Raw genomic sequence first — 22,996 nt, 5'->3', positions numbered from 1 at the left:
AGCAGGAAACAGGGAATTTCAGTGAGTAGCTTGGAGATCTCTTAAAACCTCTCTGTCCTTCAGGATTTACCTACACAAAAATTTTGCCTCAATTTAACTACATCAACTCATGAATAAATTGGATTAGAATCATAAAATCATAGAATGGCTAGGGCTGGAAGTGACCTTAAAGATCATCTAATTTCAACCACCCTGCCATTGGCAAGGATCCCTTCCACTAGGCCAGGTTGCTCAGAGCTCCTTCCAACTCAGCTTTGAACAATGCCAGGGATGGGGCATCTACAACTTCTCTGGGAAACCTGTTCTGGTGCCTCACCACTCACAAAGAATTAATTCTTAATATCTAATCTAAACTTACTCTCAGTTTGAATCCATTCTTCCCATGTCCTGTCACTATGTGCCCTTGTAAAAAGTTTCTCCTCATTTTCCTTGTAGACTCCCTTCACCTACTAGAAAATCATCCTTAGGTCACCCCTAAACCTTCTCTTTTCCAGGCTGAACAAATTCAATTCTCTCAGCCTTTTTATGTAGGAGAGTTGCTCCATCCCTCTAATCATCTTTGTGGTTTTCATCTGGGCTCACTCAGTGTCACTACTTCAGTGTAATCCTCCAGTGAGGAAGCAGTTTTAGCATCATCCACGTTATGGATTATCATGATTTAATTAGATTGATTTAAGAGCTATTAATGGGAAATTGGTCGAAGGACTATGAAAATGTCCCTTTATGCATTTTAAAACACATAATTTGCTTAAAGCTAAAAAAATTCAAAGCATCATATTCTGACATATTTTTTAAAACAGATTAATTTTAAATAATTTCAAATATATTTCCTTTGTCTTCCTTTGATGTAAAACACCAAATATTTTTGATGACACTTCACAAAGCTTGTTTTCATTTGCCAGTATGACTGTCAGCATGTAGCCATTGTCTCAGACTTGGAAACAGAAGTTCACTACACACCTGCCATATTTTTAAGCAGATGAATACAGCATTGCAGATGAATACAGCATTTCAGTGTTAAAAGTCCTCTTCAAATCATCTCAGGTCAAAGTTTTATAAAAAATTAGAACATTTAACTACGGTCTTTTGTATCTTTTTGAACTGAGTATGCAGTTTCAGATCTGGTAAACAGTCTTCCATATTGCTCATTATTTAAAAGTTAATTTAGAATGTCAAAGAGTTTTACAGTCACCCTTTGTTATACAGTAATGTTCAGCTATGGTATTGCCTGGAACGAAAAATTCACTGGAGTTACTGCAACACTGCACTTCCCATATTCCACCAGAATGGGCACACAGCAAAAAAATTGATTTTTTCAGAAATATTTAGAAAAAAATATATACATTTCCAGTTCACAGACATTCCTATTCTGAAAGCCTTCAAAACATACCTTGGTAGTTTGGGAAGCGCTGGTAAAAGGGAGCCTGTTCGTCTGTAGTTAAAAAAGCCTCCGACTGCTAACACTCCAATTATTATGATTAGTATGACTGTCAGCAACACGGCTACTGCTGCTGTCAAAGACAGAAGAATAAGAAAACATTCAAGCAAGCATAGTTCAGTGCAAAAAAGAGCCCAGAGAATTAGAAGTCTGACCCCGAACAGGTATCATGGTGAGGTATTACACATTCTTTAGCTCAAATGTCAAGTGCAATATATTCTCGAAGCTTACTTGTTCCAGGAGGGACTCCTTTTGACAATCCTATTTCACAATAATTCCCAGTGTATCCGTAAGAACATCTGTAAATGTAAGAAGGACAGCTGACTGAACGACTTTTATTAAGTTTGGGATCTCAGCTTTATGATTATATTCTGAAATGTTTATCTACAACCCAGAAATTTTAACTCCATGCTCAGTAATTATATATTGCACTGACTGTACGTAAAAATATAGTATGTCTCCTACATTCAGAGAACTAAAAGTGAAAATAAAAAGTGCTGAGTCAGAAGGTCTGGTTTCAATAGAGCATAGGCGGCACCTGCTGGCTGTTCCAAGCTACATTTACTGAGTTACTTTTCCATTGTTATAATTTTGGGGCATAGCATTTTATTAGACTCTTCAGAGGTTTGCCTTTTTAGGTTTTTGGTTTGGGGGTTTGTTCAGGTTTTTTTCCCCAAACTGATGTATTTACATTACTTATTTTTTATTATTTTTATGCATGTTATAAAAATGCTACTGCAGATGTATGACACCTTCTGAAGTGTTTCCAACAGATTTCAAAGAGTTTAATTGTTTCATGAAGCTAAACCAGCACAGCCTACCAGGACTACCCTAACAACTTAGGGTAATAATACAGACTTACTTGCATTTGGGAAGACTGCTTTCATCTATATAGCATGTTCCACCGTTCATGCACCTGCAAGCTGGTGGCATTGTGGGAGGGGATTCAATAGCTGCAAAATTCAGGAGGCACATATGCATTATCAAGACATCCTCAACAAACTAAATAATAGCAATAAAGCATTTTCTTTGTCTCTATAGATCTTGCATATGCAAACTCTCAGGCTGCTTTTCAGAATTTTTGGTTTTGGTAGCATATGTTGTGCTTGTTGCTCTTGTGCTTTTTTTTCTGCCAAATCAGCTTAAATTAATTGAAGCAAAACCACTTCTCAGAACATAACAACTTAGTAGAGTGTAGGCATAGTCAGCTCAAGAGTTGTGTGTCTGCTCGCTTTCTTTTTTTTCATGCAATATAGCACAACACCACCCTTCAGACCTCTCCATTCAGAAAGCAGCATTGCTTTCTCTTTTGTCCAGACTCTTCCATTCTACCAGCAGGAAGTTGCAGAGAGAAGGCCAAACTGGAATGCATTTACTTGTGAAGAAAAGTAATGAATGGAAATGCACATAGAGGAACAGCATTATTCTAACGTTGAATCAAGTGGAGAAAAAAAATCATACTATTCTTCAGTAAGAGCTCAGGATATACTGTCAGAAAAGTGTACTTAACATAGGAAAAGCCCTGGATCTGAGCCATTATTTTAGGCTATAGATTTGAGGAATGACATAGATCATAGTATTTTGTCATAAAATTGTTATCAGCCAGACGAAGGAAGTGTGTTTCTACAATGTTTCTTACAGGTAAAACACCCTTCAAGTAAATGGGGTACAAAGGCATGAAAGGCAGAGGTTTTATAGGCTGTTTCTCAATAGCTGCAATAGGACCAAATAAACTAAATGTATGTACAAAAGCTATGTTTGGTCACTGCACAAGCACAGTTTTCTTAATTCCCAAACATTTTATGTGTAAAGCAGTTACATAAAAGCAAAGAATATCAAATTCACTGTCCCCAGAGCAATAAGCAGCAATTAGCAAATGCAATCAACAATGTTATTGATCCCTAATTTAAAGACATATTGCATACATTCATTCACTATTACATATTACTATAACCTCTTTCTCAGCTCACGCCACATAGCAATAGGAAAAAATCACCATAATTACTAAGAAAATGTCCTTTAGAAGTAAGGCAGTGTAAAAGTGATGGTATTTTCTCTTTCAGTGCAAAAAGAATATAACTCAGAGAAGATTAACCATAGGAAAGATGCCAGACATAATGTTACAAATCATAATATGTTAAAGATATGTTCCAAGGACAAGTACAAGGACAGCTGGCTACCACCCACACCACTGTAAGCTAAGAATGCAGACTCTCAGCTAGAGAGAAATAGAAATCCTGCAGTGGTGTTTTCATTGTTCTCAGTAAAGGCTGAGAAATTCTATTTAATTTGTGCTCCTGGAAGCACTGTGAGGGTTTTGTTGCAATGCAACAATGAAGCATGAAATTCTAGTGCCTGAAAGGCTTTCCAGAGTATAATTATCCAGAAGTTATCTCTGACCACAGTCTTGAGTTCTGTAAGGTTTAAGTTTCTCCGATACTGATTAAGTTAGAGCTTTTACAGAATTGTAAAAAAAATTGTTAAACATAATTTTTCAGGAATTCTTAGTTCTGAAATCAATGCATTCGTAAAAAAAATATTTTGGAATTTCAAAACAAAAATCAGAAAGTGTGACTGGTTTTGCAGCTGGGTCTGCTCTGGTTGGATTGACAGACCTATATCCAATTTACAAATGACATGCAAAGACATTAAAGAAAATGTACAAGGTGACCACAAATCAGTGATAACTGAGAATAAAAGTCAGGTGTTCTGATTTACCATTATATCTATTACATCACTTAGCTTATCCCTCCATACTTCTAATTCAGTAATGCATTTGTATTCCTAAAGAAAAGTTTCCCTTGCTTTCATTTTCAGTTTGACAAATTTTTCTACCTGCATCACATTCCGTGCTGCTGCCTTCTAGGAACCGAGTCCCCTGAGGACACGAGCAGCTGTATCCTCCTGGTCTCAGCAAGCAGAGGTGGCTGCAGACATCTTTACAAGGATTAGGCACTGAAAAAGTCATAAAGCAATAAAGATTTGAAGAAGCAATGCAGCATATTCCTGAGGTAAGGCAGGGCAATTCCATAGTCAGTTGTGTTAACACACCACATTTATACCAAAACCTCCTCTCTGCCTTTTCTTACACCCTTACATTCTTAAGGGAGAGACAATAGCTGCTGAGAGCCCATATAGCACCAGGAACAAACTACTCCAAGTATTAAATGATCAGCATTTTACCAGGATAAATACATATTATGACTGTCGTCATGAGAGAAAGGAAAAAGAGAAATGACAGGGTCATAACTTAGAGACTCGAAAGACCAGTGTGTGGTCTTTCACTGTTAATTTCATTTTGGGTGTGCCGAAAATACTTGTCAGCCTCTATTTAATTTTTAGGTTTTCAGAAACTAATGTCATTTACTAAAAAACACACAATCAAAAGATTACTAAGCTCTTTGCAGACATCAATACCGATTTCAATTTCATAGCAAGAATTGGCTCACTGGGATCCTGATTACCCACCTGATTGATTGTATCTGTGCTGGTGATAGATGCGCACTTGGGTAAGCCACGGATTTACGGTCAGCACTTTCACTTTTTCTCCACTTCCGAATTTATCCTTCTTCCAGACTTCTCCTCGTTCTTTAGCTATCCAATATAAATGGCCTTCAAAGACATCAAGGCTGTATGGACTGCCTACTTCTCAAAGGAACCAAATAAGACACTATCAGCAAGCAAATCTCCAGTAGAACAGAGAAAACTGCTCTTCTTCAGCTTAAATATATTATTCATCACTTTCATTTTAAGACATATGCAGTCATCTATTTATATCCTCATTTGTCTGACCTCTTCATGTCTTAGTGCCCACACTGATTGATACTGATTAATAGTATACATAAAAAAGCAAGAATCCAGTTTTCCACATTATCTCCTATTTGGAACACAGACTCCACTCAAGGAGTCCAGTAACCAGGCATCGCTGAGCCTGGTGCACCATTGATCACTGTACAAACGAGAAAACACTTCCAAGACTTAATGTTTGAAAAGCTCCTAAATGCAGCCCCACTTCTGAAGCCCAAGTGCTTGTAAGAACATCTTGATTACTATTCATTACATAGTATGTTCTTACCTCCATGTAGTACAATGGTTCTGTCTGTCCCATCAGGTCTCATGGATTCAATTATATTTTCTTTAGAATCACTCCAATAGATCCTATCATTGTTCAAATAATCAATAGAAAGACCAGTTGGCCAGCCAAGGTCTTCAGAGACCAGTGTTTGTCTTTGTTGTCCATCCATCCAGGCACACTCAATCTTTGGCTGCCTTCCCCAGTCAGTCCAATACATGAGCCTGAAAGGACAGAATGAGAAGTGGATACAGTTCAGAATTTGGTCATTGTGATTATCCTTTGGAGTTTCATGGAAAAGGTCAGTAATGGGATAAAATGTTGCTCAGCAACCTATGTTTTGCAGATGTGACTGGGAAGGTGACAGAGAGTTCACTGAACAATAAATACCAAAAGAACATCCACCAGTCACAATAAAGCTGTAGCATCCACATCACTTCAGGGAGCTATGCTGCTGTACTCTACCTGAGAGGAGCACTTATCACAGTACCTCACGATCTACCATTTAATCCAAGTTGCAAGCAAGCCCAGCTGTTGAGTGTACAAGTGCATTTACATTGCTTTTCCCCATGGAGGAGACTATGACTTTCCTGCTTAAAGCTGGTAAAGAGACATTCATCTATTTCCCTGTTTCAGTAGTAACAGAGAAATTTAGTGGGCGCATAATAATGCAGAAAAGATATTTTTATTTGAACCAGCTGGCCTTGTCACCAACACAGGCATTCATGTTAAATCTAATCCTAGAATGCTTTCCCATGCTCACAAACTTTGCAATGTTAGTAAAGGGAAGTCATCAAAAATATTCCCTTAGTCTTTCCTGAAAAATTTACCACTGAGGGTTTTTTTTTGTTTTGAATAGCATTGAAATAATTCTTGTCAGTCTTGCAGTACTCACCCACGTTTTGGATTGACAGCAATAGCTGCTGGTTGATCCAGCTGAGTAAAAATAAGCCATTTTCTATACCGTCCATCTAATTTTGCCACTTCTATGCGATTAGTCCCTGCATCAGTCCAGTAAAGATGTCTGAATTACATAAAACACAAAACATTCCAAAAGTAAATAGTTTACACTTGAAGGAGGAATAAAAATAATTAAGAAGAAACACTCTATCAAACTTGAACAAAATTAATATAATGAATCTGCATTGATTACTAAACTTATATAGAATAAACAGACCCTAAATATAGGTAAGTTCAAGAAATGTGATCTCTTGGCTCACTCTTCTTTTCCTCTGAAAAAAGTTTCTGCAGCTACCTCTGGTCCCTGTCAGATAATTTTCATTCAAGGGCTACTAAAACTTTCATTGTTACTTTTAAGCAGCAGAAGTGGCTAATCAGCATTTCTAAAGACTCTGTTTTCCAGGAGACAATGAGGTTCATTACAAGTAAAAATTCATTTACCATGTAATTTATGCAGCAGCTCTGGAGATATCCAGCTTATTAGTTCACAGCTCCTCTCTAGACTTTTGTCTTCTGATAGAGATACTAATAAATAAATTGTTCCTATATTAGATGAAAATGCTTTTAGTCCTAATAAACAGGGTGCTCATTCTACTCTTCCTTGAATTTTGTTTATCTTTATCATCATGCCTTAATAATTTTTTGACCTTAGATAATAAACAGACTCATTATTATGCACTCTATTATTATACACTAATCACATAGTGTCTTTTGCTTGAATAAATTGTCTACTAGCTGGCCTGAGAATGTGAAAAAATACTGTAATTTCTATTTGGCAGATGAGCAGCAAGACTAAGTGTCTCAAACCATGGGTAACATTTTATATAATGTGCAGACAATTAAATGTGGCCTTTTAAAATACATTTAATTTCATTTGTTCTGAAATCAGTGCAGCACTATGTTTGAAGTGCTGAAGTTGCTCACCAAGATGAAGCTGAGGCCTCACTAGGATGCTTGTGATATATCTATCCTGGATGCTTGCTCTCATGACCATACGAATTTGTGAACAAAATTCAGACACTCCCTTTTGCCTTCAGAGACATTTTGTTTTCTAGGTGCCTCCAGTTTATGAATCAAACAGCAGAATAACCTGAGGGCTAACCCAGACCCTGATATATCTATCTCTAAACTGCTGGAAGAAAAGATATCCTTTTTCACTCTTTCTCATCACTTTGTATCCAAAATCTGGCAATAGCATTCAGAAGGTTGACTAATCTCTATAACTTCTGTCCATCCAACTTCAAACAGAATCCTGACTACATTTCATAGTGTTCATCTATATACATCAAGTTCCTCTCAACATTATACCACATGAACTACAGCTATGCCTGTCCACCATGTCCTTCAACAGTTAAATATTGCAAGATGAAATGACACCGTGAACATCAGAGGCAAACTCCCAAGAGTCAGGCCCAACTTTGTCTTCTCCAAGGTAGTAAACATAAGGAGTGATCTCATGATTTCTATGATTAAGTGTCCTGGGTTGCAGTGTAGGATTTACACAAAGTATTTATTCTATCACCATCTTCATGAACTGTTGAAACCAGGTGGGCTCGTGTTTTCCTAAGCCCCTGCCTCTTCTGCTAATGGCCTTTGGGGCGTCTTCTGCTAATGGCCCATTAATGCCTTTGGGGTGTCTTCTGCTAATGACTTTTGGGGTGTCTCCTGCTAATGGCCCATGAGTCACAGATAACTCCCTCCAGGAGCTATCTCTGTTAATGGGCCATCAAGGACCCATTTCACACTTCTCATGCTATTGTGAGATGCTCTGCCCAGGGGGAGGAGCCAAGCATTCTCACCTGGATATAAACTGGTATGTGGGACAGTGCACTTAGCACTTATCCACTGGATTCCCAGAGGAGCAGGGCTACCAGACCTTTCTACAGGATCACTGCTTCAGGAAGAGCACCTCACCTGGACTGCTTCCACCATCCTGCTCAGGTTCTATTCTGACTCTGTAAGTGATCCTTTGTGTTATTGCATTTATTTTACTTTTACCTTTTTACCTTTCTTCTTATTAAATTATATCTCTGACTTGGAGCCTCTCATTCATTTTGCTTTCAAACCACAACATTAAGTTTAAAAAATTACCATGTTTTAGGCTAAAAAAATCCAGAGTCAGTAAAAGGGAGAAAAACCTCTGAAACATAATTACAAAAATGTAACCATTTTCTGAGAAACTACATGCATTCATCAAACTTCAGAGCTACTTCTGTTTTGGGATTGCTCATATAGCACAGTGTTGATAAGGAACAAGCAAAGATAAAAGATAAAAATCCATTGTGAGTTGGGAAGTTTTCCTTCCAACAGCAGAGAAAGCTTGTTCCTGGAGCGTACCTAAGTCATTGAAGAAGAATCCATCTGACATGAAGGTTTATGTATTATCACTTTATTGATGCACAACTGACCTGCCAGTTGCACAGAATATGTGATGCAGTCAGCCACATGCACATCTATTAACCTGCTGTCTGGGCAAGGATAGCTTACTACATTGTTCTGAACTACCTTCAGACTAGACATATTCAGAGACAATTCATAAGGAAGAAAAAAGTGGATTTTGCACAGCCTGATCAGATTCACAAATTGACACATTGGTACAGCATTTTTCTAGCTTTTCAGTGTACCTACCTTCCAACCCAGTCAACAGCTAACCCATCAGGACTAACTATGTATTTGAGATTCAAGTCAACTTCCTTTGTTGGATTGTTCCTACTGCTGTCAAATGTGGGGAGATAAGCACGTTTGATAGCTCCAAACTCAGAACCCTGTCCCAGAATGCTGAAGTACACAATACCTTAAAAAAAAAAAAGATGAGAAATGTCAAGTTAATTACATATTTGTTGAAAATTCTAATTTTTCTGAGGCTCTTGTGTGAAGTTACCAGCCCCATTTATTTATGAATAAGGTAAGAGTTGTCTGTTCAGCTAAATTACATCGCATTAGTGTGTAAATTCTAAAGCCATCCATCATATGCAAGATACACATCTAAAGTCATCTTGAGCTAGACCATCAAGAAATATATATGACATTTTTCAAGAGCAGAGCATCTTAGCTCTGAAACCTTTTCACATGATTTTGAGAGTAATATAAGCTCTCATAACCCTAAGGAGCAAGTATGGCCAGGGACAGTGGCCCTGTGGAAATAGCAAAAAAAGGGAACCTGAGGAAGATGTAAAAATATAAGTTAATACAGGGATCTATTGGCCATTCCTGCTTAGAATAATAGTAGAAGGATTAGTTCTTGCAAGACTTGAGCCAGATTTGGGAACTGAAGAGGCAGAAGAAGGGTTTGATTGATAACAATCTTCTGCAGTATAATCCTAAAGAGCCACAATTCTACAGCTAAACTCACACTAAAATGAAAGAAAAATCAGATCAAAATCTGGTTAAACTAAATTAAAACATTAAAAGAAAGTACACTGATGCTGGAGAATGACTAGGGGAAAGGCACATTCAACTGAGACCTGGCCAGTTGATCTAATTTGAGTTTGCTTTCCAGTGTAAATTCAACATCCATGCTGCAGAAATGCATCTTTTAAAACCAGCTGTTGCATGGTTGAGGGTCAGCATACTCACTCAGGCCTATCCCTTCCGGGTCCCAGTCATAATCCAGAGCTTGGATGCGCTCCTGGTTATCAATATAGTCAGAGTACTGCTCCGATGAGATATTGTACCTTCGAATCCGCACATTATCTGGCAGCAGTAGCAATGGAGGATTACCTGGGAAACAATCATGAATTTATTTTCGTGTCTTTCTCATTTTAGAAAAAAAACAGATGAAAGTCACTTCTAATTAAAAATAAATGGGATTTTCACAAGTTGTATCTGTACAAGAAGCAGAGGGAATGTAGGGCCACTCCTAAAGCTTCAGAGCTATTCAAACTTCATGGCTTTGCAAAATTCATAGAAATTGAAATGCTTAACACTGAGGATAGTATTATACCTTTCATCATAGGTCTTGTGCAGACATAAGTCCTTAAAAATTCTTAAACTTACATTGTTGACATATCATTATACCTCTAAAACAGAATTCCACTACACAGTACATGGTTCCACTTTCCCACTCAAAGTAGAGCAAAGTTTTTTTTGGTTTTTTGTGAAAGGACAAATAAATTGCCAGTCCCTTAAGCCATGACATGTCCAAGTTCTACCTTAAAGTTTTTAAATTCTAATGTCTTCATGTTCAGATGAATGTTCTCCTGACCACAGTTTAATTTTGGGTTGGCCTAACAACATCTCACCTGGGCCTCATTTTTGAAGGCTGTGAGATTGTTCTACAAAGCAGGGCAGAGTTCTGGGTATATATAGAAATAGAACTTAGGCACAACTAATTTCATTGTTACCAGCTACAATTATATTATCTTCTATCACAGCCTTCAACTCTTTGTGTGTTTAGATGCTTCCTGGACAAATCCTGTGAAGAAGGGTATCAAAGAACTGTATTTCCAACACAGGCACAAACAGGCAGCCAGGCAGAAACTGAAATGTAAATGTCCTTTTGCATTTCCACCCAAATGCTCAGCAGTAAATATTGGCCAAACTAGGCTCCTGGATGGGGAACCTGGAGACCTTATTTTCTTGTAGCATTTTTCATATTACAAATAATTTTTAGGTTTCAAAACCTCCAGTAGGTTTGGTCACAGGCATTCTATTCTGAAGATTTTGATTAAGGACACAATATTTCTATAATTTATCTCTTAAAGCTGTTGAAGTGTAACTACTTTTCTAGAGACAGTATTGTTTTTGTTTTTGTATTACACTGCTCCATCATCACTTCTTTTCTATTTTCTTTACCTCTTTTTTTATTATTACTGATCTATTACTATTATTTTCTGAGTCAACTCTGCCTATTCAAAGACTATCATACATGGTAGTCACTGCACTGAGGAATGATAAAAAGCCAATGACTGATCTGAAACATTGGCCAAAGTCCTTCTGTTTGTGTGCATCAGTCCGTGAACAATGAATGGCAACCTGTCATCAAACTGCCTTTGATTTATGCCAGTTTATTGCAACATTTTCTGATGCATTATTATGTTGAAAAAATCTAAACTTTAGGAACAGGCAACATTAATTTCCTTCTGATGATAACCATAGGACAACAGGGTTTTGTTTGCAGAAAATTTCAGGAGAAATGAATGCAGGCATTCAAATCAAGTATCATTTCCAATGTTTGCAACTAGAAGCAGAGATGAGCACTTTCATTCCTGATTATGGAATAGGTGAAATACACAGATAGTATTATCTTACAGAATAAGGTTTGGGTTTCATTATCCCCTTCTTACAAAAGAGAGGATTACATTTATTAAGTTGCTATATTGCACTTGCTCTTTACAGGTGGCAATCAATCTTGCTATCAGTGAACATACCATCAGCTGCACACTGTTTCCCTTGTTGATCACCCACAGACCTGAAGCCGTCTGCACAGAAACATTCATAGCTTCCTTTGGAGTTCTTGCAGTCCTGGGTGCATGTTCCAAAGATCTCACACTCATTGATATCTAGACATAAGAAGAGAAAAGATTCCTAAAACTTGATTTCTTTCTTGTTTAGTCTTTAGGAGTCTCAGGGGTGACCTCATGGCTCTCTACAATTCCTGGAAGGGAGGCTGTAGTGAGGTGGGGGCCAGTCTCTCTTATACTGCCTGCAGTGAGAGGAGCTGAGGAAATGGCCTTAAGATGAGACAGGGGAAATTCAGATTAGATATTAGGACAAAAACTTTGTCTCTTAGGGTGATCAGGCATCAGAGTAGGCTGCCCAGGGAGGCAGTGGAGTCTCTGTCCCTGGAGGTGTTTTGGAGCCATCTGCATCTGGTGCTGGGTGAGGGTTTTGTGGTTTAGGGGTTACAGTGGTGGTGCTGAGTTGATGGTTGGAGTGGAAATACTTAACGGCCTCTTCTGAACTTGATGATTCTACGCTGGTCACATTTACTCCATGAAATGGTAGGTTTGTTCCTTCCCCACATACTCTAAAAGATCAGTGACCTAATAAGTGATTCTGAAAATCAGCGTCTGTTATCAAACAACTCTTCATCACTCATCTGCTGTTTACCATGTTTTAACTACAGGTTGCCAATAACTACATTAGTGCAATCCTGCTTAAGAGATTTCTTTTCAGAGATGCATTTTTGATCATGTATTTTTGTGTTAAATCAATAAGGCGAGACAAAAGATGAGGCATGACTAAAATGAGATGCAAGAGAAAAGCTTTCTTGAAATGCTGAAGCCAAGACATATAGTCCTTTAGAAAAGATATCAGCAGGAAGGAAAGGGAGACATGTCCTTGGATCATGTTTAATAAAACTACACAAATTGTCCACATGAGGTGCAAGAAACAAGCAGAGGGTTCTCATCAAAACATACTAAAACACCAACTGGGAAGGTACTACATTGCATGGCCACAAACCATGGCCTTTGAGTAGACTCCTCACCACATTTTATCTGCATAAAACCCAGGGCAAAAATACAGCACAACACACCTTTACTGTAGGTGCGTTTGAGAACAGAACAGAACAGAAGGAGAGTATAACCGGCAGTCAGTTAGTTTTCAATAAGGAAAAAAAACCCCACAAAATTTGTATATCTCAGATTGCAAAGTTATGATTAAAAAGATTAAAAATACCTTCACAGGAGTTGCGATTAGTTTCACTGGCCTTGTACCCTGGCCTACAGGAACAGATAAAGCCTCCTTCATTCAGATTGGTACAGTTATGTTCACAGATATTTTCTGCACAAGTTCGCTCTGTTCCAGGATCTGAAAGGGGGAAAAAAAAAAAGAAAAAAAAAGAAAAATTGTAAGCAAAAAGTGAAGTGATAAGGGGGAGGCATAATATTTTTGATCATTATTACAATTGAAAATAGTTTTCAGATAGATTAAGTTAGTTTCCTTTCTCTTTTTTCTAACTAAAGTTAGACGGCAATGGTAACCACTGGTTAAGAGAGCTGTCAACTAAAAAAGTAGTGAAGAGGACAGGAAAAGAACCATAATCATTAAAGCTCACCTTCCTTAACAGAAAATATATTCAACATTACCACCAATCTGCAGCAACTGCAGAATTTAAGAGATTTGACTCTAACTCCTAACTTTGCTGACGTAGGTCTTTCTTATCCATTGCTTTCTTACCAGCTGAACAAGAAATATTGTCAATTGATATCATGCATAGCACAGGCCCTACATTATTAACATCTGGAAACTAGAGGGAAGATGACCCATAGCTCATGCTAAACCTAATCTAAAACCTACTGCAGTCAGTACAGGTCATTACACAGAATGTACTGCCCCTTAAAACATTCCTATAATAGAAAAGCCAAGTCAGGGATAATAATCAGTCTGTAACAGATAATGAAAATTATACACTTCTGAAAATACATATAGAATTCTATTGGTTCATATATACTCTATACATGCATAAAATACTTGAGTACAAAAGCAAGTTTGTTATATAAGCTCTCTACCTACAAGCAAGAAAAGATAAATAGTATGCTTATTGAAGAATATGAGGAAAAGATATAGATGTGTGCCAAAAATCTTACATTAAGATGATTATCTGCTTTCGACATACACATTCCAGTGCTGATTAAATTAAGTTTAAACAGCTCAATTTCATATGTGGAAAGTATACAATTTCACATGTAGAAGTATAAATTCATAGTACACATACACACACAAATATTCTACTTTCATTACAGCGGGTATTTGATGCTGGGAAGGCTCCAAACGTTACCATCTGATCTGTATTCACATTTATCCCCAAAGAGCAGAATGCAGATATCAGAAAGTGTCTGTTTCATAGCCTTTTTTTTACTTCTATATTTTCAAGTCATTGCATTAGGCTATATTACCTAAAGGCCATTGGGATGGTAATTGAAACAGAAAAATCAGCTGCTTCAAAATGTACTACACCATAGGCTTCCAAGTTATTTGTGTTTTGGAAGTCTGCAGGATTGCAAATAATCAGTGTAGCATTTGGCACTTTCACTTGATGCTGTCAAATGCCACCTGACAAATTGAAATTACAAGTTTATGCTCATATTAGCACTCTGCAGCTGTTTATATATTGACATAAAAACTCAGGGGTTTGTTTGGTTGGGTTTTTTTGAGATTCCATGGATTACCTCTCGTATCAAAGTTCAAGTCAAACGTTTTGCATATAAATGGATGCCAGTAAATACTTAATAAATAGTTAATAAAAGCTGTATGGAGGATCTGAGAGGGGCAACAGGCAAAGAACTAGTGGTACTTAAAGAATTCTGTGGTCATGTCCATAAAAAGGAAAATAGAAGCATCGCAATACACTTTTATTTTTAACAGGGCTAGAGCAACATATATCAGTTCAGAGTCTGCCCACAAATACCTCCATAGGTTGGTCTATTGCAATTATGGTTGAAATGGATGCTGTTGCCTCTGTAAAGCAACACATTTCAAAACAAGATCAAAACCAAGATCAAACCTTTTTTTTTTTTTTTTTTGTGATGCATAAATACTCTAAGCCTGTAAAAGACTGTATTCAGAGCATGGAATTTCATGGAATGATGGAATCATTCAAGTTGGAAAAGATCTTTAAGATCATCAGGTTGTACTATAAATCAAACACTGCCAAGACCCACAAAGCCATGTCTCTAAGTAACGCATTTATATGTTTTTGGAAGACATGTACAAAAGACTGAAAACAAAAGAGAATTAAAACAAAATAAAATAATGAAAGAATGAAAACAGTAAATATTGTCATCTCTAACTGAATAATCCTAGAATAGGCTTATTAAAAAACACTAAGGAAATCCACACAGGCTAATTAAAAAACAATACTTCTTAGTATGCTATTCTAGAAAAAAATTAATTGCTTTCCATTTCAGAAAATTCTATTTCAACAGCATTGTAATTTTGTATTTTATTGATATTATTACTTACTGCAGCCCATTTCATCAAAATGGTCTCCACAGTCATCGTAATTGTCACAGACATAATGTAGGGGAATGCAATTTCCATTACTGCACTTGAATTCTTCAGTTTTACAAGGTCTTGGTGTTGGCTCTCTACCTACAAGCAAGAAGAGAAATATTCCTCTGTCACAGTTTAAACTGTGAAGTACCAACAGACAGCACTATTCCCCATTGCTAATGGGGAAGCTGATGCCATCTGGTAAAACAGTGACAAGGCTACTTTGGAAGTCTGCATAAAGTTAAAATCATAAGCAGGATATAACATCCTGATTTCTCCATGAACTAAAAGAAGTCCTGCTATTTTATAAAAAAGGTAGAAGGAAAAATTTTCATGTTATTATTTGACTAAACTTTCTTTTTAATGGTGCAAACTTATTAATATCCTTCAACAATATGCTTCATACACCTACTGAAGACTTAAAGAAATTATGGAGATATTAGTGAACTATTAACTTCTAGAATATTTACAATAAATCCAGCAAATAATATCATTAAGCAACGAAAAATATAATTAAACTTGAAGATGATCAGCACAATCAGAGAACTACGTAAGATATCTGAGGGAAAAAAACTATTGAATATTAACAGAGCTTCTGCAGGGTATGGGCCTAAATATCAAGACTGTTAATATGTTCTTAACAGTGTCATAACTTCAGGAGTATCCATTTCTTTATTTTAAAAGTCCCAGCTGGCCATCCCATCCCATCCCATCCCATCCCATCCCATCCCATCCCACCCCACCCCACCCCATCTACTATCCAGCCAAACTCTTTCTTCTTCCTCCTTTTAAGTGGAGTTTATAATAAGATGAACAAACGCAGCTGGTGCTCATAAGAAAATACAGTACTGTTTTGAAAAACATGCTCTTTTCAGAGAAATGTTTGCCGATTTTTGTTACTTGTACAGAGAGCTATAAATACATAGCACCAATAACCTTATTTCATAGTGAGGTCTTGTTTTCATTATTTATGGTTAACTTTGACATCCCATTGGTATTATTAAATATTAAGCACATCAAAATTTCTGAATTTGATGCTCAATTTTGTGTAAACATACAGTGTTCCTCTTTCTCGTCACTTCCATCTCCACAGTCATCCTCCTGGTTGCACAGCTCATGACTGTATATACAGCGATTGTTTTCACACCGGAAACGGAATGGAGATTCACAAGCAATATCCACTGAAAGCACAGAGGTCAATCAGTCACACTTTGATACTTCAGGCCATTGGGTCACAAATTATTCATTATTCATATCACTTTTCTCTTGGAACATTTGTATGTTTTGTGTCTTTCAAAAGGTGAGGAGGCATTCAGACAAAAAGTATTTTCTGCACATTTTGGTGATTGCATGTTAGGACATTACCCATTTTTTTTAATCAGAAGATAGGACTTCATCTTTGGCCAAAGATAAATTCTCTAACTACATATGACACTGAGGTTTCTAAGTTTGTTTATGAAGTAAATTGACTGGAAATCCAACATGTCATTTAAGAGCATAACTGACCAGCTTAAGTAGCACCTCCAACACCTAATTATTAGGCTTTAGAACTTCTTAGTCATATTTACAAAGATGTCCTGACAACACTAATAGCTTTGAAAGTTCAGCACCTATGACAATATACATTATCTGAATTAATCTTACATTCAAAACTGACATTTTTATTTTTGATAACCAACTTGAAAATGTGAAATAGTGACCTCATGTCTCTGATATGCTTCTCCCTACTTTCATAACCACATATACAAACAACTGCAAAGCAGTGAGAAATATTGTCAGAGAATGAAGTGAACTTGCATATAAAGCAAAATTCTTAGCACTGATCCCAAATAATTACAATTTATTTTCTAATTGATGTATTATATGTAGAGATTAAGCATATTTTTCATTTTAATATAATTCCTGTCTCTTACAGCAAAGGTGAAGTTCTTCATCAGAGTCATCTCCACAATCATTATCCCCATCACATTTCCAATATGGCTGAATACAGACATGGTTTTTGCATTCAAACAGCATGGGTGGACAGTACGTGCCATTAGGATACCGTGTTGCTGAGAAAAAGAAATGTATGACATTTTCGTTTACAATAAAAATTTTATGTTTTCATGAAAAATATTCAGTCCAACCCTCTATTATTTTTAAAAGCACTTCTCCCCACAATAGGAGATATTATATGAGGTGCTTCAAAGATGTACAGAAACAACACACTGCAAAGACTGAAGACTTCTTGACAGCTACAAGTCGTTAATTCAGGTTTAAATGAATAGTGAAACAACTTACATTAGACAAGCTTTTGAAAATAAACAAATTAATTTAACAAATGATACTTGAATTTGTTATTGACAAATCTAGCTCAATAAAAAAGATAATTAACCTCACTGGCACCAAATGTGAATGATTGAAGAAGCACATAAGATTTGTAATTCCAAAAGGACTCATGCTGATGTAGCAAAAAACCCCCACTCATATTCTGTAAAAGCTGTGAAAGGAACCGAACTAAACCAAGAAAAACCAAAAATATACTACCAACCTATATAAATAAGCCATACCCTTGCCCTTTCAATGGCTTCTCATAAACTTTATCCTCCATTTAAGAACAGTCAAATGTTTTATAGCTCAGGTTCTGAAAGACAACTGCTGTGATGTACATCCCAGGATGTGGTTATCATCAGAAAAATATAGTACTGTACAGATGCCCTTTCTTACTTAAAGCACAGGTGTTAAAATTAAGTACATGGAAAGATGTTCAGAACTGCCCTGACACCAGCATGAAGAGAAAGGAATTCTCCCAAATACTAAAGTCTAAAATCATGGAATCATGTAAGTCAGAACCAACACATCAGTATCACCCAAAAAGCTGATGTCAGTCAGTGCAGATAGAGCACAGAGGGTGTATTTGCATTTCAACTGGGAAAAATACTTTCTGGGTAAACAGCTGCAGCTGTAGATCCAGGCAAGCTACAGATATTTTTTTCACAGTAGATCAATATACCAAAGGAAAACAGAAATGGAAAGTATATTATTTCCTTGGGTTCACTGGTACTTCAGGACACTTTAAGCTACTTTGAGTATTGTAAAAAGTAATCTCATTACAAAACCTTGCTAGAACTTGGTACAACTGAAACAGTTTGGAGCAGTGTTCATGTGATAGTGAAAAATTTTAATTTGATCACATTTGTATCTTCTCTTGGACTTGGTAAACACATTCATATTTCCCACCATTAAGAATGTGTTTACAATCAGTGTAAGAGGTGGCAACACATTGTTATATTAAAAAGCTGATTCAAAATATTATGCTTATCTGAATTTTTACTAACATCACTGAGCGTTGCAGAGTTCTATGTCTCTAAGGAGTCATCTCACTTAAAAATAGGGGAAAGTACAACGAGCACCAGTTGCAAAGCTTATAACTCACGACAAGTTGCTTCATCAGAGAAATCAAGGCAGTCTGCATTTCCATCACATCTGAAGCGCTCTGCAACACAGTGTCCACTTGCACACTGGAAATACCCTGGGTGGCAGGTTCTCAGCTCTGAAAAGATTCAGAAGTAACTGTTGAAATGTCTTCTTGTTCAAAGACAGATTAACTTTTTACATTTGAGAACAATCTTCTAAAAAACGCTGGAAAATCCCAGACTACTAAAACTGTGGTATTCTCTTCTTTTAGTGGAGTGACTAAAGTGACAGGATGAACATTACTCCTTTAAAGATGATTCCCATAAAAGATCATTTTGCAGAATAATTTATCACATTAGAAAAATAGTGTGAACATGTAAGAGGTAGCATTCAGATAATACACACCACAGTCACGTTCATCTGAATTGTCTTCACAGTCGTCATCATGGTCGCAGATCCACCGGGAAGGGATGCAGCGCAGATTGTCACAACGGAATTCACTCTCTGTGCACTCACGAGGACCTTCATTTAAAATCAATGTACAAATATGAAAAGTTTCCCAGATGTAGAGTTAAACATCCACACCCGCCTCATTGCACCCGACAAAAGTAATGTGAGCAGATAATGAGGTAAAATCTTTAAAATTAAATGATGTTAAAACAACATTCCCCCCAAGCACTCTTTAAATAAGGTAGATATTCCATGTCCCCTTGACACAGAAAAAAGGAAATTGTTGCAGACTTTGTTTCAACACAACTATCCAGAAGCTTTTAATTCAAATCAGAAAAAATAAGATCCACTATCATTATTTAAGAACCTGTATAATACCACATTTGCACACAGGACAAAATTCAAATGTCACTTCTTAGAGGAAAACAGGAATTTGTGTTATTGTGATGACTGGATTGATCAGTGTTTTTATGTAACCAGAATATATCCTTGTGATATCAGTGTGGTACTTCAGCAAATAAAAGACAAACTATTATACAAAACATAAAATGGTTACATTTGAGAGCTGTCTGCCTTGTTTTCATAAAAAATAGAAGGATATTTAAGTCAAAAGTGGGACTATATAATTACAAACAAAACAAGAACTCACTGCAGTTGTGCTCATCAGAGTTATCTCCACAGTCATCATCTCCATCACACTTCCAGCGCAGTGGGATACATCGATGATTGTCACAACGGAAATCTCCAACAGGATTGCAAGTCATCTCCTCTGCAGTGCAGAGAGTTTGCCAACAAAACAGTACACGTTAACACAGTCTTTGCCCAAGTACATTATTACTGAAGGCTTTCAGAAAATCTGGGTGTTTGCAAATTGGAGAAATATTTTAGGCACAAAGTTACATTGGAATGACCATCTCCAAACTCACCACAGCCTTGTTCATCACTGTTGTCTCTACAGTCATCATTGCCATTGCACACTGCCCACATTGGTATACAACGGTAGTTGGTTCTACAGCTGAATTGTGTGTGATTGTCACATCTATAAGCTGATCCCACTGAAAGAGGCAGATGTCAAAATTAATTGTGTTACGTAGCCACTAACTGTCCTACTTGCTCTTCTGCCTCTCCTAACCTTTTATAACTTTCAGTCAATTATTTTGACTAAAAAGAGCTGAATTCTGCTAATTTCAGTGTTGTAAAAGAGAAAGCATTTAATGTATCTGATTTTAGTATCTTTTCCAATCTATGCTGCTTCTATTCTGCATATGTTACAAATCCATCACAGGATCAAATCATACTCATGTTTTTCCCTAAACTGTTCAGAGCTGGTGACACAGGCAATAGCCCCAAACATGGGAGACAGAGGAGGCAGCTTGTCCTAAGATGGCAAAACTAGGTCACAAGTTCTTGAAGATGCTCATTGGTTCAGAGAGACATGCTAGAGCATATAGGAAAATCCTAGTATCAAGAAAGTCAGAGTGAGATGCTGCCAGTTTCTGATAAGCTGGCCAGCATAAATAAGCTTTCTCCCCTTCAAGAATATGTAAATAGTAAATTATCACATAGTCTCCATGTTTTCTAATACTCTTTACTACATGAAAGCAATTAGCTTGCAGAAAATACTCCTTTCCAATAAACTTTCAATCTCAGGAAAATTAAGTTATGTGTTTCACTCTGCTTTTAGTGCACTTTAATGTAGGCATTTTACTACAGCTGTGTGCTTACTGCATTCGTGGAATGGCTCATCAGAGTGATCACCACAATCATCATCCACGTCACACTTCCAGGACTGCGGGATGCAGCGGCCATTGTCACATTTAAATTGGCCTGGGGGACAGGTTCTACTGGCACAGTGAGCAGTATCTTCATCCGAGTTGTCACCACAGTCATCCTCTCTATCACACTGCCAGGCTTCTGGGATACATCGTTTGTTGGCACACTGCCACTGATGAGTTTCACACTGGTGATTAGCTGAAAGAATACAGATCAGCTGTTAGGATACTGAAACTTACATATATGATTGCTGCTGTTTTATCAATTGAGTCCTCATGTTTACACCAACAGTTAAAAACAAAGCCAGAAAAAATTCAGTCACATATACTTGCCCAGTTAAAGCAGTCAAGGTACATATTTTTTTAACATCACACGTCACATTTTCCCTAGGCACCTTCAGACAAGCTTACTAAAGCTCTACAGTTTTCTAGGATATACTACCTTCTCCAAAAGCAGAGAGAAGTAAACCCAGCACACAATATGATTGAGGCAGGGTCTCCCACTCACTTCACAGAAGAGCTATTTTGGCGTTTTGGATCTGGCCATGCTATCAGCTTAGGTGTGTATTGCCTGATGAGCCTGTTTCTGTATGAATGAACATGACAGAAAACATGCCAATATCAGGTTCACAACTTACAAATGTATAGCCTCTATTCCCAAAGGGCAAAGCACTGAAAGCTGGTATCAGCAGTGCTGGCAAACTGGGGTAGCTCTGAAAACAGGAGTCAACATTTATCTCTCCTTCCAGAATTTCTATGTCTCACTGTACTCCACTCTACTACTTTCTTTTACAAACGCTGCCAGACAGATCAAGAGAAAACTATATATTCTAGACCAAAGGATTCTGTTCCTATCCACGAGATAATGAGTAAAAGGAATTACACAGACCTAAACTGATTTTTATGGTAGGCAGTGTGTTAAAATCACTGCATTACACAGCTGCCACATTTCTACTTTTTTAATTCCCCTGTGGCACATTTAAGATGTTAGCTATTTGAAACTCAGTTAAAACTGACATTTCATTTAATTCTGTCATTGTTAGAACCACTTTGGAATGGAAGGCAATGAAACTATCAGTTATATAACCACACTGCTTTCCCCTCTGCTTTATATTACTTGCTTGCAACTGCCAGAACTACATTATTTGCAAAAAGAGAACTAAGGATATGCTTTTTAAAATTAGACATAAGTATGTGGAATAGCATAGGTTTTTAAGGAGGTAACATTATTGCATAATTATGCTACATTTCTATAAGACTGCTATCACATACAGCTCTCCAAAACAAATCCTCCTACATGAACTGGATTTTGTGCACTGCAGAGGATGTAATAATTTTGTCCCATCATACAAAGTAGAGTAGAGGGAAAATTAGCACACCTGTTAGACTGACCTAGGCATTAGGAAGCTTTAGAATCTTCATATTCACAATGGCTTTACTCAGAGAAAAACAAAGTGAGTCCTCTTTCTTATATTTTATACCTCAGATGGTAATTTACCTCAGGGCAAATCTGTCTTGAAGATATAGAAACTGTTTGTGCTTTGATACAGTACATTTTTGTCTCCTTTACCCTGCTTGCAGTGAGATGAATTGCTCCAGCAGGTGCAAGACTAGAAAAGACTGCATCTGTCTATCTCACCTTTTCTTCTCTGAAAAAGGGACTGTGATTATGAAATATACATGTAAAACATGTTGATTATGTGCTTTATAGAGGAAAAACACTTAAATTTATTTGTTGGAACATACCACAAAGTACAGGATCTTCATCTGATCTGTCACGGCAATCCGGCTGGGTATTGCACAAGAAGTGCGGACTCGTGCAGTTCCCATCGTTGCACTGGAACTGCCCCACAGGACAGTACCGGTGCGGGCAAGTTGGGGGCTCATCAGAGCCATCTCGACAGTCCCTCTGTCCATCACATTTCCACCAGATGGGAATACACCTACAAAGAGAATACATGGTGTTCTTTG

General features: G+C 37.2%; 1 protein-coding gene across 1 annotated transcript in view; it reads right to left on the bottom strand.

Moving 5' to 3' along the window:
• Positions 1 to 22,996, bottom strand: part of LRP2 (LDL receptor related protein 2) — a gene marked incomplete at its 5' end in the record, with an annotated part of 115,204 nt that overhangs the window by 6,000 nt on the left and 86,208 nt on the right. The window contains 20 exon segments of the mRNA XM_083864833.1: positions 1,391 to 1,511; positions 1,670 to 1,737; positions 2,301 to 2,391; positions 4,274 to 4,393; positions 4,907 to 5,083; positions 5,514 to 5,734; positions 6,406 to 6,534; positions 9,099 to 9,264; positions 10,047 to 10,190; positions 11,840 to 11,971; positions 13,092 to 13,223; positions 15,378 to 15,506; positions 16,466 to 16,588; positions 17,321 to 17,458; positions 18,823 to 18,939; positions 19,209 to 19,325; positions 19,903 to 20,022; positions 20,180 to 20,308; positions 20,979 to 21,224; positions 22,772 to 22,968. Of these exon segments, the coding sequence (XP_083720959.1) occupies positions 1,391 to 1,511; positions 1,670 to 1,737; positions 2,301 to 2,391; positions 4,274 to 4,393; positions 4,907 to 5,083; positions 5,514 to 5,734; positions 6,406 to 6,534; positions 9,099 to 9,264; positions 10,047 to 10,190; positions 11,840 to 11,971; positions 13,092 to 13,223; positions 15,378 to 15,506; positions 16,466 to 16,588; positions 17,321 to 17,458; positions 18,823 to 18,939; positions 19,209 to 19,325; positions 19,903 to 20,022; positions 20,180 to 20,308; positions 20,979 to 21,224; positions 22,772 to 22,968 (2,817 nt within the window).

The sequence above is a fragment of the Zosterops lateralis genome (genome assembly GCF_965231275.1).
Source record: "Zosterops lateralis genome assembly, chromosome: 7".
Lineage (NCBI taxonomy): Eukaryota > Metazoa > Chordata > Aves > Passeriformes > Zosteropidae > Zosterops > Zosterops lateralis.
Note: the sequence above shows the minus strand (reverse complement) of the source record. Positions and strands in the feature narration are given on the sequence as shown.